At 38.2% G+C, this 20,284-nt stretch overlaps 1 protein-coding gene across 1 annotated transcript; it reads right to left on the bottom strand.

Annotated features, from left to right (window-relative positions):
• Positions 1-7,980: 7,980 nt before the first annotated feature.
• Positions 7,981-9,725, bottom strand: LOC127104694 (uncharacterized). The gene is made up of 4 exons (XM_051041866.1): positions 9,647-9,725; positions 9,268-9,529; positions 8,754-8,985; positions 7,981-8,643 (listed from the first exon to the last, which is right to left on the bottom strand). The coding sequence occupies exons 1-4, from the start codon at positions 9,723-9,725 to the stop codon at positions 7,981-7,983; spliced, it is 1,236 nt and encodes a 411-aa protein (XP_050897823.1).
• Between the last annotated feature and the right edge of the window lie 10,559 nt (positions 9,726-20,284).

Below are 20,284 nucleotides of genomic sequence, written 5' to 3'. Positions count from 1 at the left end.
TCTTTATGTCTTCTTTATGTTTATCTCAATGCCTAAAAACCATGATCAATATTGTCATCCATACCTCACTCACCTTGTGATTTCCATTGTATTTAGCCATGTTTTGTGCCTAAATGTTAATACATGTTCAACCTTGTTATTGTTTCTATCCAAGGAAAAGGAATCATGACAGTCTTGTCATTTTTCATGTGTGTGTTCATCTTCATCCTATACAACTTTGCATCCCCTTAATCCAAAACTTTTAGATACAATCTTAGGTTCCCCTCAATGTAAACCTTAGGATTCTCTCTCTCTCTCTCTCTCTCTCTCTCTCTCTCTCTCTCTCTCTCTCTCTCTCTCTCTCTCTTCTTCTTATAACCACTTTCATAATAAACTTTGACTTAGGTCATTGTTTTACCTTTTATTTCTTAATCAAATTCTTCAAAACACTTAAGCATATTCAAAGATCTTTTCATAAGACCTAAAAAACACAAACTTAATTCAAACCATTTTGCCACTTTGGCTTTTACATGTTTAAAACCTTTTCATAAAAGGATTAGACATGAGTCATACCTAGTTGAGATTTAAATCTTCTACCTCATAACATTGTTGAGATTGATATTGATTCTTTTCCATTTGGAAAAGGTATGAGGCATACTTGTTGATTCTATATCCAACTGAGAGCCCTTCTTTCAATTTGATGCAAAGATCTATCTTCCACATGTTTCTGGTAGTTTAAAAGTTTTCTCCTTAAGATGACAATCTGTCTCTTTCTCATAAAATCAACCCCAACAAATCCCTTCTTACTTTTGAACCAGAACTGCGAGGTTTTGATCCTTCACGGGTACGTAGGCATAAGACTCAATGTCTTTCCAAATCATCAAATAATAAAAGGATGTTCTTTATCTCATCTCCCCAATCAAATAGAAAACAATTTTAAACCAAACACATATATTTAAAAGGTTCCTGTAGAGTACTAAAGATGATTAGGGTGCAAATACCTTCTATTTTCATAACACACCCTCGTACCTTAGAATCTCACCCCCACCCCTTTTTGCTTAGCTTAAGTTTAATCTTCTAGCTTTGCATATACATATTGGGTTATTTTTGAATTTTTTCCCCTTGCCTTGGATAAATTAAAGTTCGGTTGTGATATTTTAATTCATGAGTCAAGTCTAATGAATAGCTTGGTCTCCGATTCTTCACCGCGACATCAGTCATGTGTGTAGACACCTTACTATCTTGAGTTCTGGTTGATACTAGTTCCTCACTAAATTTGATGCCAAAGGCTACATTGAGACTGTTACAATTTAAGGGACCTGGGATGAGGGTCAATGCACTAATTGTAAGAGCTTTTGATGGCTTTATGAGGCAGGTTATTGGCGAGGTGGATCTACCAATTTGTGTAGGACCTCATGAGTTTACTATCACCTTCCAAGTCATGGACATCAATTTGGCCTATAGTGTTTTGTTGGGTATACTTTGGATTCATGTTGTTGGAGCAGTGACTTCTGCGTTGCACCAAAGGTTAAAATTCATGATCGATGACAAATTAGTTATAGTTTATGGTGAAGAGCATATATTGGTTAGTGAGCTTTCTTCGTTCAGATATGTCGAGACGGATGAAGCTTGTTATCTCCTGCTATTCGGTGATACATATTCCCCCAAGCAGATGTTTGTGTCTGATCTCTCCATATAGGGTCAGCCACTATAGGCAGAAAGTGTCTATCTTTCCTTCTATATTCCCCACTGAGTTATGTCCTCGTGGATGATTATTGTTTCAATTTCCTCCCAAAAATATGTATTGGGATGGAATTACTCACCGAGTTATATCCTCATTGGGTTGAGTCTTGTTTCATTGCATCTCTCTAGTTTGTTCCTAGACTGACTCCTGTCTTGTTATTTCCCCTGCAGTTCCTTGTGGCAGGTAATCAATTACTCAGTAACCAGTAATTGTTCATTCTCGCCCCAACGGATGTTGTGGCCTTCTACCCAGTAACTGGTAGTTGTAAGTCGTATTTCTGTGGTTTTCTACCCAGTAACCGATAGTTGTAAACCCCATCTTGTCCCCTTGCAGAGTTAATCCTTAATATTGTTCGTCCTAACCGACGACGAGCACTCTCTTCTTGGTTTTCTACCCAGTAACTGGTGGATGTAATTCCCTCTTTGTTGGTTATCTTTATCCAATATTCGGTATTGATATTCCTTTGTTTTGAGTATACCACCCAGTAGCTGGTGATATATCTCCCGGATCATTGATGTTGTCAATGTATCCCCAGCGAGTCATCTTTCATTTACCCTTGTTTCGAAATGATTGTTTCTCCCCTTGATTGGTTGTCATTTTATACCCTGTAGCCGGTATCCCGATGCCCTTTCTTTTCGGTCAATTTGTCCTTTATTAACCTAGTAACCGGTTGTGGATAATCTTCCGTGCAGTATGTTATCTACGTTCTGACGGTAATAGATAATATATCTCATGCGCTCTTCAGTCGAAGTATTTTTCTTCCCCAGTTGAGTAAGATTCGTATTTTCGTATGGGATCGAATGTCCATCCTGTAATCGAGTTTGCTTTTTCAACCCTCCTTTCGGATGATGAGTGTCTTGGAAATGTTCCCCAATTCACGCCTGGTTGGTCACCTATTATATGCCCAGTAACCGGTATCCCTGGTGTTCCTTCCTTCTGCTCCCTATTATGACTTTTGGGTCCCCTGTGGAGTCAGATTTTTCCTGAGTTGAAATATACCTTTTAGGTCTTCCTCAGATGTTTTGGATGATTGATATCTCTCACCCTTATACCGGTCTTAGATATTCTCTCCCCTTGAGCGTGTTGTTCTTTCACCCTCATGTCGGTGTTTTGACCACATGTCTCTCTTTGAGCTTATTACCCGGTAATACCTCATTTGTTGTTTCCTCAGCTGAGTCCTTAATGGACTTCCCCGCCTGAGTCTGGATTTTTATCCGAATTATCCTCTGTGGATAGTTTTGTTGTATTGGCCCATTTCCTAATTCATGCAAATTTGCGTCAGCTCGAGTCCTTCAATTGATTTATTTTCGTGGAATCCCTTCGTGTCTCTCAGCAAGTTTTAAGTCGTGACCTGCTCACGCATTTTTACCCTTATTTCTCCTCTAGAGTCTCTGTCTCCCTAGTGGGTGTATTACTCCTTTGGATTTTTCAGTTTCTCCTGATTTCCTTTTCCTTTGTGGACACATATCCTCACAGAGTATTAACTTTTGCATGCATACATTTGCATCATGAGGTCTCTTAGGGACCAAAATTCGTCTTTTTGTTGTTATTTAAGCCCATTCTACCATGTCGAGACGAAGATTTTAACTTTCATATCTCCGGATAGAATGACCTTAAATAGGGGCATCTGTAAGACCCTAATTTTGACCCTAAGATCCCTCATGGCATCATATCATTGCATGTTGCATTTTGCCTCAAGGATCATGGCATCTTGGCCCCTTAACCCTAGGGTTGGGACTTGTGTGAGTGGGTTTGAGACCACCATGCTTGCTTGAATTGTATATTATTTATTTTCTTATTTTGTTTACTAACCAAAAGCATAAAAATATGTCACTAACTTGTTTTGTTTTGAAGCTTAAGCAGTCATTTGATTCAAGGCTCCTAGGAGGCTCCTATGCCCATTGAAGTGGCCAGATGAAAGTGCAAGCAAGCATGAAAATGGTTCCCAAAGCTCTCATTCATCATATATGCCTCCCAAGTGTCTCAATTTGTCAATTTGATCAAGATAAACCAAAGGGCTTGAGGATTGTTTCCCAAGGAAACCCTAATTCAAATGTGCATTGACTGTGCCTTGCCCATGAAGCAACCTCAATCCATGATCAAATACAATCAAAGGAAGTTCTTTCATTCATCATTTCATACATATATGAGCCTATGTGGGTGTCCTCAATCATTCATTCACCAAGTTTTTGAAGTTTGGACTTGAGAAGTTGATCAGTCAATTCATCTAACTATTTTGAAATCCATTGAGACCTAACTTTTGATGTGTTTGTCAAATGATGATGACCCCAAGAGAAAACATGTTCTTAAGGACCATATGAACAACTTTCATGTTCATCAAAAATCCATTTGAAACTTGGAAGTTCATCATTCATTTCAAAACATTATAGGTCATTTTGACTGAAACCCTAATTTTGGGTCAACTTCCCAAGGACCTCACTCCTTCATTTTTTATGATTTTGAGGTGAGACCAAGTGCATTGGAAATTTTAAGATGTCTACTTCAATTGTTATGTTGGACAAAATTTCATAATCCAAAAATAAATACATGTGATAATACAAAACATTATAGGTCACTTTGGACCAAAGTTATTAAAATGTGAAAAAGTCCAACTTCAAGTGCCCATAACTTTCTCATCAAAAATCTAAATGATGCACAATTTAAGTCCAATTTGATTTGTATCGAAAAGATCTACAACTTTGATGTTTAAGGTTTTTCCATTTGAAGCATGCATCATTGAAACAGAAGGGCTTGAAGTTGGTCCATTTTGGCAAAATTTTCAAATACATGTTTTATACCTTGAACTTCATGGCCAGTTTTCAATATTTTCCAAACTCCAAATGGACTTTTCTTCAACATAACATTTGTTCCTTATGTCAAGACCTTTCCAAACATTACCAACATGCTTATGTTTCAATTTTCCAATTGGCGTTTTCGAAGAGGTGAAGTTTTGTGATCATTTATGGAAACCATGTTAAATCTCCATGCACAAGTTAATGCCTTGCAATCTGCACGTCCATTTCACTTTGGTTGATGTTTAGCATTCAATTGCAATTGATTTTGGGCCTCACATGCGCCTGTACAGGCCCATGCATGGAGGACCCAAGTTCATGCACACACGAGTTTCCCACCCCTTTGCATCAGCTGTGGCTATAAATAGAAGCTTTATTTCATTCAATTGGCAACCTGAAGGCGCCTGAAACTCTGCTGAACTGATTCCCTAACCTCTCACCAAAGGAATTTGCAATTTCACTTTCATTTTTCAAGTGTGATTTTCAACAACATCAGTTGATTATCATCACTAATTCCTAAGCCTAGCTCTCACACCAAGCATCCAGATCAAGCAGCAAGCAAAGGATTGCTTGAATTATGCTCTTGAAAGCTGCTCTACAATGGTTTATTCTCCAATTGTTTTCCTTCTAATCTCTTTGAATATTGTGCATTGTTTGGTTCAGTTGGCATTTCTGATGTCCTCATGTGAGAGGCAATTGGTTTGTGGTTTTAATTTAGTGATTTGGTTAACTTCAGATTGAACACCAACTTTTTCAACCTCAGATTTCTTCTTCCATAAGAGTCTTGAGCAAAAACTAAGGTTACAGGGGTGATGTACATCACCCCAACTTTCATTTGGTATATGGATCGCGTATTTTAGTTGAGGTTTCAAAACCTGCAACTGGTGGCCGGATTATGGTTTCTCACCAGAGAAGACGGTGGTTTCCACCACCGTCCCCACGCGTCCAAACCCTGGCCATTGGATGATGAGTCTCAGATCTAATCATGGTTGTTGATTGTTATGACTTATTTTAATGCTGACTGCCACGTTGTTGACCAAAGTGCATCATGCGTGCGCGTTTCCCAGCCATGTGATCAGCCACGTCAATTAATGAAGTGGGATCTAAGCGCTGTGGATTTTTCTAATTTCTGAATTTCCATTTTAATTTCCTTTATTCCATTTTGTTTTAAAAAATTCATAACTTCTTTATTTGGAATCACAAAAGTATGGGACCAATTGCAAAAAATTTCTCTTAAAATCTAGTTTCATAAAATGACTTTTAATTATTTTTGTGATTCCATTTAATATTTTTTGTGAATTATTTCTTTTCTGGTTGTTTTTAATTCATTTAAAATACTTTTTTATATTCAAAAATGCCAAAAATATTTTCTTAACATCTTTGGATGATGATGAATCTATGAAAAATATTCTCATCAATTTCTTAATTGATTTGAGATTTTAGTCCAATTATGTTATTTTTTGTTCATTTTTAATTGTTTAAAATTAGTTTCTGTTTTCAAAAAATGATGAGAAAATTTGTCAAGCCTTGTTTAACCATGTTAGACTTATGATGGTCCAATTGGACTTATCCAAGTTGATTTGAATTGGATTTGAAGTTTGACCTTTATTTGTTCATTTTATTTCATGTATTATTTTAATTCCCAAAAATACCAAAAATATGTTTGTCATTTCTTGACTCCTAATCTTCATTTCACTTCTGTTTACCGTTGATTGATATTGATTCCATTCATATTTGATCAATGTGTTTTGGTTATGTCTTTTGAATTTCAATTTGGTACATTCCATTTCCATCTTCATCTTCTTCTTTTTCTTTTGACCAATGAGTTAATGATTTATGGTTAGCCTTGACATATGAGAGGCTTAACCTTCTTTGATCCAAATCAAATTCATCTTGATCAAAGATAAAGTGAATTGCTTTGTGTCCAAGATAGGTTGCTTCTTGGTCAAGCAAAGAACCTAAAATCCATACAAGGTCATTCTTCTTTTCTTTTGGCATGGCAAGTCGTAAGAGCTTGGCTTACTAGACATGATCACTAACTTGTGTTCATTTGCCTATAGTTTTATTGACCGGCCCCAGATAGGTGTGGCTACTACATTAGTCCACTTACGATTTGAAATTCTAGTAACAGACTATCAATGTCACACTGGATGTTTTGACATCCAATTCTGTGCAGACAGGTAGTGTATGCAGAAAGTAAATGTAAAAAGCAGTAAATGACACAGAGAATTGTTTACCCAGTTCGGTGACAAACACACCTACTCTGGGGGCTACCAAGCCAGGGAGGAAATCCACTATAAGAGGTATTAATTCAGGACTTAAACCACCAGTTTAATCCTATCACTTAATACCTACCCAATGCAATTTCAATCTAAACTAAGACCTGAGTACCTACTCACTCCCCCTCAATCACAGCAGTGATTACAACCATTAAGAATTTTAAAGTCAGTGGTGAAGATATACTTCAAACAACTCTTGATTGTGCTTAAAAGCTTTAATCAAGAAACATAGCACTCACGCTTAAAAGCTTAGAGTGACACAACAATTACAACTCAATAAACACCCTAGTCCAATGCATTCATCTAGGTGATAATTGCTTGGCTCACAAGTAAAACCTAATTCAAGACACAATGAAAGTACAGCAATGATATATAATGATATATTAAATTCTTCACGCTTCAAATCACAGAAATGTTGAAAGTAGGATTGCCATCCTTTTATAATGCAGTACTTGGGCCTTGAACTTGAATTTCATAAAATTAGGGTTAAGCAAGTTAACCTAATTTCCACACATTAGGGTGCTAACAAATAGGCTATATGCTAGGTCTCTTAATTTTAGCGCAGCTGTTAGTTTCCTAAAAATCAGCCTGAGATAAATACTGAAACATAACAAAAGAATTAGCCTATACTTTAGCATTTGTTGTCAGGGATGAATGTCATAACATTCAGTTTGACATCCAGAAAATGCTGTCGTGAATGAATGTCATAACATTCAGTTTGACATCCAGTAAATCCTGTATTAGCTAATCCTGCAGCATACTACTTAAGCATGTCATGACATCAGTCAAGACATCTAAGTACAGTAAGTGTTTTAACATAAAATGCAGCCAATCAAAAACATCTACAAACTCCCCCTTTGGCAAATTTTTGGCTAAAACAACTTGGCATCACAACAGAGTTCATAGCAGCAGAAACCACACATCCAAGCAGAGAATCAAATTAGCTAATACACTTAGCAAACATAGAAGTTAAACTTCAAACAGCAGCAGCACAAGAGAAGATCAAGCAGAGACCAAACTACAACATAACCTCTTGTTTAGAGGACCTTCAACTTCAAAGAAATCTGTTGTCCTGGGGTACAAGTGTTACTCCCCCTTTTTGTCTAAAATTTTGCCAAAGCAACACTTAATATTACAGACCAAAAAAATAAAAATACAAGCAATTATCAGAAACACAAGAAATGTTCTAGTCATATGACTCAGAGTCAGCATCATCATCTGTGCCATCATCAGGACTGGCATCTGCTTCTCCCTCTTCACCTTGTCTTTCAGCTTCTTCTACAACAGCAGCAGCTTCACCAAATTCTCCATCATCAGCTAGCACATCACCTTCAGTCATCTCCAAAGAGCTAATCAATTTTTCCAAGTTCAGCTTCATTGCCTCTAATTCCCTACAGGTTTCTTTGAGCATTGCAATGACAGCAGTTTTACCTGGCTGATTGCTTACACGTGATGTCTCACCTGATGTCATGACAATGTCAGGGACATGGGTACCTAGGAACAACTTCTGATTGAAAGACATAGGGTTGTCTCTTTTCTTCACAAAATCATTCTCAGTTAAGATGTTTGGAAACTGATTCAAAACAATACCACAAATGAGAGAAGGAAAGGCTATAGGACCCTTCACACTGAAGCTTCCTGCATGCTTCAAAGTTTGATAAAAAATATAGGAGCCATAGTCAAATTGTGCTTTGGTTCTAACATCATATATAAACTTTCCAAGCATTACAGCAACTGTAGATTTATGATTGGTGGGCACCCAGTTAGCAGCTCCAATCTTGTGCAGCATTGCATACTTGACACTCAGTTTACTTGCCACCAATTTTCCTTTGAGAGGCGACTTCCTTACCTGATTAGCAGTGATGACTTGACAGATTTTGTTGTCAGTCACCTCAAGCTCAGGTGAGCTTCATCAGGCCTTCCCAAATACTTGTTGATCACTGAAGGAAAGAAATTTACACACTTGCCTCTCACATACACTTTCCTGAATTCCTTAGACTTGGCATCAGCACATTCTTCAGACAAATTAACAATAAATTCCTTTACTAACATCTCATAGCACTTTGAAAACTGAGTCACAGTCTTCATTAAACCAGCCTCTTGAATAAGATCCATAATATCCTTACAGTCTAGGACATTCTGAGCTAATTCCCTTTCCAAAGCCAGCCTCTTCTGATAAACATATTTCCACCTGTTTACACTTGAAGCAAAATGAAAAGATATGTTGTCAATTGGTACCTCAGGGACACTAGCTGCAAGCTTGCTAGTGGTTGGCTTCTTCTTTGACAAAATGTCAGAGACATTACAAGGAACATCTGAGTCAGACTCAACAACAACAAACTTGGTCTTCTTTTTCTTGGGCACCACTTTGCTCCAAGATTTGGTTGGACCATTAACTTTCCTCTTTAGGGAACTCTCGACTGCCACCGTTGTCTTGGAAGAGGTTGGAACATCAATCTTCTTTCTGGGGGACCTTTGAGCCACAGTTTTCTTTTCTCTCCTAGTCCTAACCCTTTTGGCTATGCTAGGGAGGACAGAGGACAACGGCTCATTATCAGAAAATTCCTCCAGGTCTACTGTTTCAGCCTCACAGTTAGGGTTATCACTGACATCATGAGTGACATGAACTTCCTCACCAGCCACATTATCTAAGGGTTTGTCAACATTTGACTCCTTATGGGCATCAGTTTGCTCAACATCATCTGAGATATTCTTTCCTAAAGACTCTGTATTTTCTTGATCAGTAACACTATCAGGTTCAATAGTGTTTAAGGGAATGGAAACCCCCAGGGACCTCATGATTTCCAGACAGTATTCTAGTCACTATAGTGGCTATGGCATTGTGAACATACCTGGAACCTTCTTTGGTTCATTCCTCAAGAACGATGGATGAGGAGAAGCCTGATACAGTTTCTTTAGGTCTTCCTGCATGTGGGGTATTCACAGAGTCAGCAACAGGATCTTCTCTGTTAGGGTTGCTTGGTTCAGCGTTAGGAGAACAAGGCATGTTCTTGGAAGGAGAAGAGTTGGATTGTTGAGACATGATGAGTATCTTAGAGACGAAATGAAAAATTTCTCTGAGAGGATGCTTCCGTGAATGGAAGTTGAAAGAGTGGAAGAAGTAACGCTTGTTGCAAGTGAAATAACTATTATCTATTGACCAATCAGAGCAAACTTTCAATTGTTTAATAATTTGAAATATTAAACAGTAAATTCCTAACATCCTTAGTTGCTATAATTCCTCAGAAAGACATATTCCCAACTTGCCCCTTAAATTTTCAAACTGAGCAGCATCCAAAGCCTTTGTAAACATGTCAGCAAGTTGTAGTTTAGTTGCCACATGTTCCAAGGTAATCACTATGTCTTCTACCAGATCTCTTATGAAGTGATGTCTAATGTCTATATGTTTGGTCCTGCTGTTTTGGATAAGATTCTTTGAAATGTTTATGGCACTGAGATTGTCACAGAATAATGTCATGACATTCTGAGTGACATTGTACTCAGTCAACATCTGTTTCATCCATACCAGTTGGGAACAACTGCTTCCAGCTGCTATGTACTCAGCTTCTGCAGTGGATAATGATACATAGTTCTGTTTCTTGCTGAACCAAGATATGAGATTGTTTCCCAAGAAGAAACATCCTCCTGATGTGCTTTTTCTGTCATCAACACTCCCAGCCCAATCAGCATCACAATACCCAGATAAGATAGGCTCAGAGCCATGAGAGTAGAGCATACCATAATCACAAGTCCCATTAATATACTTGAGAATCCTCTTGACTTGATTTAGGTGACTCACTTTGGGTTCTGCTTGGTATCTAGCACACACACCAACTGCATAAGCAATATCAGGTCTACTAGCAGTTAGATATAGTAGGCTACCTATCATGCTTTTATACAAGCATTGATCAATACTAGAACCTCTTTCATCTTTAGTTAAGTTTAAATGAGTAGGTGCAGGAGTTCTTTTGTGACTAGCATTATCCATACCAAACTTCTTAACTATGTTCTTGGCATATTTGCTTTGGGAGAGAAACATAGAATCTTCCATCTGTTTAACTTGCAGTCCAAGAAAATAAGTCAATTCCCCAACCAAACTCATTTCAAATTCAGATTGCATCTGGTTAACAAAATGTTTCACCATTCTATCTGACATTCCACCAAAGACAATATCATCCACATATATTTGGGCAATCATGATTTTTCCATCTTCATCCTTCACAAATAAAGTCTTATCTATCCCTCCTTTTCTGTAACCATTAGTTGTCAGAAATTCAGTCAGCCTCTCATACCAAGCTCTAGGAGCTTGCTTCAATCCATACAGAGCTTTCCTCACCTTGTACACATGTTTTGGTATATTAGGATCATTGAACCCTTTAGGTTGTTCCACATAGACTTCTTCATTCAATAGCCATTTAAAAAGGCACTCTTCACATCCATTTGGAACAATTTTAACTTCAGAATGCAGGCAACACCTAACAGCAACCTTATTGACTCAAGTCTTGCAACAGGTGCAAAAGTCTCATCAAAATCAACCCCTTCAACTTGAGTATACCCTTGTGCCACTAGTCTCGCTTTATTCCTAGTGATTACTCCTTTCTCATCAGACTTGTTCTTGTAAATCCACTTGGTACCAATAATGTTAGTCCCTTCAGGTCTTGGAACTAACTCCCATACTTCATTCCTTTTAAACTGCTCCAGTTCATCTTGCATAGCATTGATCCAATATTCATCAGTCATAGCTTCTTTCAAATTTTTAGGTTCAACCTTGGATACAAAGCAGGAATTTGAGCTATTCTCCCTTGATCTGGTAATCACACCACTATTGGGATCTCCTATGATAAGATCCTTAGGGTGGTCTTTCTGAATCCTGATAGAAGGCACCTTGTTGGATGCTTCTAACTCAAGTCCAGGAGAAGTATCTTGTACATTTTTTGTTGAAGTCTCAAGGAATGTTCAAACATCCTCTATGACATTGGATTCTTCATCTTTATCATCAACAATAACATTTATGGATTCCATCAGGACAATAGTTCTGGAGTTGAAAACTCTGTATGCTCTGCTGTTAGTAGAGTATCCCAGGAATATACCCTCATCACTTTTGGGGTCCATTTTTCTTCTCTGTTCACGATCTGTAAGAATGTAACATTTGCTTCCAAAGATATGAAAGTACTTCACAGTAGGTTTTCTGCCTTTCCATATTTCATACAGAGTGGAAGAGGTTCCCTTTCTCAAGGTAACTCTATTGTGAACATAGCAAGTTGTATTCATAGCTTCAGCCCAAAAGTGCATAGGAAGCTTCTTTGCATGAATCATAGCTCTAGCAGATTCTTGAATAGTTCTGTTCTTCCTTTCAACTACTCCATTTTGCTGAGGAGTAATAGGTGAGGAAAACTCATGACTTATTCCTTCAGATGAGCAGAAATCATCAAACTTGGAATTTTTAAACTCCTTTCCATGGTCACTTCTTATTCTGATAACACTACTATCCTTTTCTCTTTTGAGTCTTATGCATAGATCTTTGAAGACATCAAATGCATTTGATTTTTCTCTGATGAAGCTTATCCATGTGTATCTGGAATGGTCATCAACAACCACATAAGCATATCTCTTCCCACCAAGACTTTCAACCTGCATAGGTCCCATTAAGTCCATGTGCAAAAGTTCCAGAGTTTTGGATGTTGTAGGATGTCCAAGCTTAGGATGTGACATCTTGGTTTGCTTGCCAACCTGACATTCTCCACAGACTTTTCCTTCATCAATAAGCAGATTTGGGATTCCTCTAACTGCTTCCTTGGATATGATCTTCTTCATTCCTCTTAAATGAAGATGTCCAAGTCTTCTATGCCACAGCTTCACTCCCTTTTCTTCCTTGGCTAAGAAGCACATTGAGGAGTAGTTTGAGACTTTAGGTTCCCATAGATAGCAGTTATCTTTGGATCTGGATCCTCTCATAACTTCCTTATTTTCTCCATTTGTCACAACACATTCTTCCTTAGTGAACTGTACATTGAAGCCTTGATCACATAGTTGGCTTATGCTGATGAGATTAGCAGTTAGTCCTTTTACTAACAACACATTATTCAGTTCTGGAACTCCAGGACTGTCCAGCTTACCAACACCTTTGATTTTTCCTTTAGCTCCATCACCAAAGGTCACATAACCGGTAGTATGAGGTTGTATATCTACCAATAAGTTATTCATCCCAGTCATATGTCTTGAGCAACCACTATCAAAATACCAGTCTTCTTTGGTAGATGCCCTTAGAGATGTGTGAGCTATTCTAGCAACCCATTGTTGTTTCTTAATAGGGGCATTATGCTTAGGTGCTTTCTGCTTAGGTCTGACTTGAGGGGTCTGGTTAGGATAACCATGCAACCTGTAACAGAAGGGTTTTATGTGACCAAATCTTCCACAGTAGTGGCATCTCCGTCTTTGAAATTTCTTATTTTGATGGTTAATCCTCCTGTTTCCATGATGTTGTGACATTGGTTGTGACTTCTGCTTGATTTTCTAAACTTCAGCCTTTGAGCTTTTGAATTCAGATGAGGATTCCTTAACAAAGCCTAAACCAGACATGGTTCCTGATTTCTGTCCCACCTTTAGAATTTCTTCCAAAGTGTCAGTTCCTTTATTCAACATTCTGATGGATTTTGTCATTTGATCTAGCTTAGAGGTCAACAAGGTTATCTCACCATTTAGATCATCTATGACTGTCAGATGCTTCTTCTTCTCAGCTTCCAGCTTCTTGATAAGTTTCTTCTGCTTTTCTCCTTGTAGACACACTTCTGCACTTTTGACACATAACTCTTTATATGAAGCAGCAAGTTCATCAAATGTAAGTTCATCTCCACTTGAGTCATCATCAGAGGCACAGACACTAGTTAGTGCAGTGACATGTTTTACAGATTCTCCTTCTGATTCACTCTCAGAGTCTCCATCAGACCAGGTGACAGATAGTCCCTTCTTTTGCTTCTTGAGGAAGGTAGGACATTCAGCTCTAATGTGTCCAAAACCTTCACATCCATGACACTGGATTCCCTTGCCTTGGTTGGACTTTTCTTCAGATTTTGATCTTCTACTGATGTCAGATGAAGTGTTCTTGACATTTGGTCTACCTTTTTGATCAATCTTCTTTATGAACTTGTTGAACTGTCTTCCAAGCATGGCTATAGCTTCTGATATACTTTCATCACCTCCGATATTTCCTTCTTCTGAATCCTCTTCAGTATTTGATACAAAAGCTATGCTTTTGTTTTTCTTTTCAACATTCTCACACAAGCCCATTTCAAAAGTTTGGAGAGAACCAATAAGCTCATCAACCTTCATATTGCAGATATCTTGAGCCTCTTCTATAGCAGTAACCTTCATGTCAAATCTCTTGGGCAATGATCTGAGAATATTTCTTACAAGTTTTTCTTCAGACATTTTCTCTCCTAAGCCTCCAGAAGTGTTGGCAATTTCAAGAATATTCATGTGGAAGTCATGAATAGTCTCATCCTCTTTCATCCTCAGATTTTCAAACTTAGTAGTCAGCATTTGGAGTTTAGACATCCTTACCTTGGAGGTACCTTCATGAGTTGTTTTGAGAGTATCCCAAACTTCTTTAGCCAGTTCACAGTGATGCACCAGTCTGAAAATGTTCTTATTTATCCCATTGAACAGTGCATTCAAAGCCTTAGAGTTTCCAAGGGAAAATGCCTCTTGCTCTTTGTCCCACTCTTCTTCAGGAATTTGCATAATGATTCCATCTTTACTTGTCTTCGTTGGATGTTCCCATCCTTTGTTGACAGCTCTCCAGACCTTGCTATCCAGAGACCTCAAGAAGGCTATCATACGAGGTTTCCAGTCATCATAGTTAGAACCATCCAGCATGGGTGGTCTATTTGAGAATCCTACATCCTTGTCCATGGTACTAGAAAGTAACGTCCGCAGATCTCACCCAGAAACTAATAGGCAGGGTGCCTACTCTGACACCAATTGAAATTCTAGTAACAGACTATCGATGTCATACTGGATGTTATGACATCCAATTCTGCACAGACAGGTAATGTATGCAGAAAGTAAATGTAAAAAGCAGTAAATGACAAAGAGAATTCTTTACCCAGTTTGGTGACAAACACACCTACTCTGGGGGCTACCAAGCCAGGGAGGAAATCCACTATAAGAGGTATTAATTCAGGACTTAAACCACCAGTTTAATCCTATCACTTAAGACCTACCCAGTGCAATTTCAATCTAAACTAAGACCTGAGTACCTACTCACTCCCTCTCAATCACAGCAGTGATTACAACCATTAAGAATTTTAAAGTCAGTGGTGAAGATATACTTCAAACAACTCTTGATTGTGCTTAAAAGCTTTAATCAAGAAACACAGCACTCACGCTTAAAAGCTTAGAGTGACACAACAATTACAACTCAATAAACACCCTAGTCCAATGCAATCATCTAGGTGATAATTGCTTGGCTCACAAGTAAAACCTAATTCAAGACACAATGAAAGTACAACAATGATATATAATGATATATTGAATTCTTCACGCTTCAAATCACTGAAATGCTGAAAGTAGGATTGCCATCCTTTTATAATGCAGTACTTGGGCCTTGAACTTGAATTTCATAAAATTAGGGTTAGGCAAGTTAACCTAATTTCCACACATTAGGGTGCTAACAAATAGGCTATATGCTAGGTCTCTTAATTTTAGCGCAGCTGTTAGTTTCTTGAAAATCAGCCTGAGATAAATACTGAAACATAACAGAAAAATTAGCCTATACTTTAGCATCTGCTGTCAGGGATGAATGTCATAACATTCAGTTTGACATCCAGAAAATGCTGTCATGAATGAATGTCATAACATTCAGTTTGACATCCAGTAAATCCTATATTAGCTAATCCTGCAGCATACTACTTAAGCATGTCATGACATCAGTCAAGACATCTAAGTACAGTAAGTGTTTTAACATAAAATGCAGCCAATCAAAAACATCTACATGATTGCTTAACATAGCGCTAAATTGCCTTATGGCACACCAACACTAACTACTAATTACTAACTTTTAATTCAAGCATTTAATTCTTGCAAATTTACTTTAATGCAATTTAATTTCTTGCTCATTTATTCATATTGTATTTTTCCCTTTTGCTCACTTGAGCTTATGTTTATGTTTATGCCATTTGCCTTTTGCTCATTATGTATATACTATTGCCTTGTGTTTGTTTGTCTTTGTTTGTGTGAACCAATGCAAAAGGAGAAAGGACTTAGAATTAGGACCTTACCTATGCTAAATGGAGTTTCAAGAGCAACTAGGCCTCATGCCTTTAGAATGCTAAATATGTTGAAGAGCAACTAGGCCTCATGCCTTTAGAATGCTTACATCTTGATGTTGACTTGAAAGGACCCCTAATCTAAACTCTCTCTTTGTCCATTTCTTTTATTGCATTGTGAACCTTTTGATTGTTTATTCTTGTGTGATAGGGATTCCAAAACTTGAGATAGTTAGAAGGACCATTGTCATGAGCATCCAAGTTAAGAGAGACAAGTCCAGTTGGAAGATCCTAGGAGCTTGATTGAATATTTGTTTGATTGGTTGAGTTAATTGCCAAGTCCAAAGGAAAGGAGCATATTGAATCATCTTTATGATCTCAAGAAAGGAACTCCAAGGGTTTTATTCTCTTCTCTCATCTTTTGCATGTTTAGGACTAGCCCTTCTCTTCTTCTCTCCATTCTAACCCAAGCCAAACTCTTTTTGTGCAAACATTGACATTGTTTTCAAAACTAGAAACTTAGGCATTATGCCTTTGATTTTTCAAAATCTTTTCATTAATACTTATTTTGAATTGAATCTTAAGTCAATTTTGACTTCCTTTTGTGAATACTTCTAATTGGTAAATACAAATCACTTCAAATGATTCTTTTGTGGTTTCAATGGCCACCTTTGTTAAATCTTTTTTTCATAACCATTAGCCATAGGTTTGAGTTATCTTAGTGGTTGATGTAAACCTTACCTCATCCTTAGTGATTGGACTATAAGTCTTCCATACTTATTATAGGGTGGATCCCTCACTAGTATGTTGAAGCTCTCCTCACATGGTGGATTGTTGGTTTAGGTTGAGTTTTCTACCTTTGATAACAAAAGACTTTAAGGCTTTTGACCAAATAAGTTCACCCATATCTTTTTGAGATTTTTACCCCGAACTAGGAGGTTTTGATCCTACCTTTGTGATGGTACGTAGGCAATGGGTTTATCCATTCAAACAACAAAATTCTAAATAATTTGTATATTCTTTTCTCATCTCCCCAATCTTGTTTGCACAAATATTTTCACAAATACCAACCTACAATACATATTTGCAAAAAGGGCTCCCTTAGAGTACTAAGGATGTTTTGGGTGCTTAAAACCTTCCCATTGCATAACCAACCCCCTTACCCAGATCTCTGACATTTTTATTAGTTTTTGATTTGATAAAACTTCTAGGTTTTTGTTCGCTTTCTAACCTTTCTTTTGGATAAATAGAAGTGAGGTGGCGACTCAAATTGTATGATTTTATTTTGATTTAGTCAATAAATCTAAAGGTAACAAATACCCCGCTACAGAAAAGTGGCAACTCTGCTGGGGAGGCCTCTTTCCTAGTGGGTTTAGCCTACTTTTTGCCTTGGTTGTATTGTATGTTTATATTATTTGTGACATATTTTTGTGAAAATTTGGGATTATTGTATTGTTTGTAATGTATGAATTGCTTGATATATCAATTGCTTGTGTGCTTGGTGGTCTCTTGTGAGATGAGTTCTATACCCGAACTCAAGTGCACTTATGATAGGATAATGGCATAGTCTTGTTGACTTGTGTGGAGTTATTCCTTAGCAAGATGACATGCAAGTCTATTCACTTGGTGGAAGTTATATTGGGATCAATAATGTCACACGAGTAGTCGTGGTTAGGCATTACTCTTTCCAATATATACCTTAGAAGCCAATGACCTTAAATTACCTAGCCCATCTTGGCCTATTTTAGGACGTAGCGTGAAGGTCGTTAAAGTTTAAGATTTGATATGATTGTTACGCGATACTACACTCATAAGAGTTTCTCTTGAGAATATTTTTAGAATACGAGTAGTCGTTTATCCGATAATATCCTAAATATGAGATGATGACTATGGGAACCTCTTTTAGAACATGATGGTCAGGTTTAACCATAGTACACTCCCATTGGGTGGTTCTTAACCAAGACTCCATGCTCGTGACTTGCAACAAACCCTTGATTCGCGGTTGATCCGTTCTCGTATATCCTTAATATCAATGGAACTTGGGTGTTGATAAGGTGTAAACCATAATCCACCAAAATGGATGATTGATATTAAGGATGACTTGATCCATCCCGTGACCTTTATGTGGTGTGACTTGCTTGACCCTTGAGTGTGATTGTGGCATTCATGCATTCATGCAATCATTTGCATCCATATCATCAACAATGAGAAAGTTTTCAAGGAACTTAAGAGGTCTATTTGCAAATTTTGAGACATGGATAAGCAAAGAAGGAATACGAAGAAGTACAGTTTCAGACAACCCGACTTGAAAGAGTTAAGGAGTTTGACATACTATGTATTAGATCCCTTGGAGTTCAAAGCTCGCCATGGGAAGCTTCTGTCTATTTTAGCTACTCGGGTGGATGAAGGTCTGATGAGTGTGTTGGTGCAGTTCTATGATCCCTTGTACCGTTGCTTCACTTTTCCGGATTTCCAGTTTTTGCCTACACTTGAGGAGTATGCCTATCTTGTGGGTATACCTATCTTAGATCAGTTGTCGTTCAGTGGCTTGGAGAGAATCCCTTCTTCCCAAGAGATTGTTGATCTGTTGCATATAGATGTATCTGACATTGGTGCTCATATGACTACCAAAGGTGGAATTCAAGGTCTCCCATCTGATTTCCTAATCGCTCAAGCTACTTTGTTTGGGAAGGCCATGAGTGAGGACGCCTTTGAGGCCATATTTGTACTCCTCATCTATGGGATAGTGTTATTCCCCAACATCGAAAATTTCGTGGACGTGAACGCTATTAGGATTTTCTCTACTCTTAATCTCGTTCCTACTCTGTTGGGTGACACTTATTTCTCTTTGCATATGAGGAAGGCAAAGGGTGGTGGTACCATTGTGTGTTGTTTGCCTCTGTTGTACAAGTGGTTTATTTTGCACTTGCCATAGACGCTCGCCTTCAAGGAGAACAAAGGATGTCTACGGTGGTCCACGAGACTTATGTCTCTCACTAATGATGATATATTATGGTATAACCGTGTATATGATGGTGTCCAGATTATTGACTCCTGTGGTGAATTCTCCAATGTACCTCTTCTTGGTACATGTGGTGGGATTAACTATAACCCTGTTTTGGCTTGCCGTCAGCTTGGGTTCCCCTTAAAGGATAAACCTAACAACGTTTTGTTGGAAGGTGTGTTCTTTAAAGAGGGTAAAGATCCCCAGAACTTGAAGGGCGTGATGGTCCGCACTTGGCGCAAGATCCATAGGAAGGGAAGGAAAGAGCTTGGTCCGAAGAATTGTATTGCTTTGGAACCCTACACCTCATGGGTGAGGAAGAGAGCTTCTGAGTACCGCATGCCCTATGACTATCCGAGACCTACACCTATGGTTATGGTTGGGCCTTCAACCCTCCCTAACCAAGGAGTAGAGGAGTTGAGAGATGAAGACCATTCGCGTGCTTGGATCCGTGAGCGAGAGGAGCTACTTCAGCAACTCAGAGATAAGGATGCTTTGATAGAATTTCTGGAGCATCGAGTTATCAACGAGCCTGATAATGTGGTTACTTCTCTTCTTCCTCAATCATCCAGGTTTTGGAAGAGGATGTATGATCGACTCGCCAAGGAGAAGGCAGATATGGAGGCAGCCTATGAGAGAGAGGGGAAGAGGCTTCGTGAAGCTTATCTTCCGGTCTCGAGAGCTTTGGACGATTGTTTCTAGGGTTCCATAGGATGTTCATTTTCCTTCTCTCTTATATTGTATTTGGTTACCAAGACTGTACTTCCTTGGTGTAAAATTTTTTTTCTCCAGATATTATTGATATGAATATTCCATTATATGTCTAAAAGATTAATATTTCCAAACATTTGCGAATAGATCTCTAAAAGTTCCTCTGAATAAAAATAAAATCATATGCACAAGCATTGCATGCATCATATGCATAAGCAGGTTTTGTTTAGGGCTTCTTGATCAGTGGTCTAACTCTGTGTTCTTTATTTATTTTGAAGACAAGCTGACGCACCAGTACAACACCAGGGCCAATTCTTCAAAGCTGATGGATCATCTTGAACAAGAGAACAAAGAACTTAAGGAGGAAGTGGCTAGGCTGGCTACCCTGATGGAGTCATTCCTGGCCGCCCAAAGCCAGTCTTCTCCAACGCCTGTAACTCCTCCCTAGAGGACAGTCATCTCAGAGGTAGCTTCCTCTACTGTGCCTGCCGCTACTGCTCATTTTGCTC

This window comes from Lathyrus oleraceus, chromosome 7, assembly GCF_024323335.1.
Source record: "Lathyrus oleraceus cultivar Zhongwan6 chromosome 7, CAAS_Psat_ZW6_1.0, whole genome shotgun sequence".
NCBI classification, from domain to species: Eukaryota; Viridiplantae; Streptophyta; class Magnoliopsida; order Fabales; family Fabaceae; genus Lathyrus; species Lathyrus oleraceus.
The sequence above is the reverse complement of the archived record's forward strand: the minus strand, read 5'-3'. Positions and strand labels throughout refer to the sequence as shown.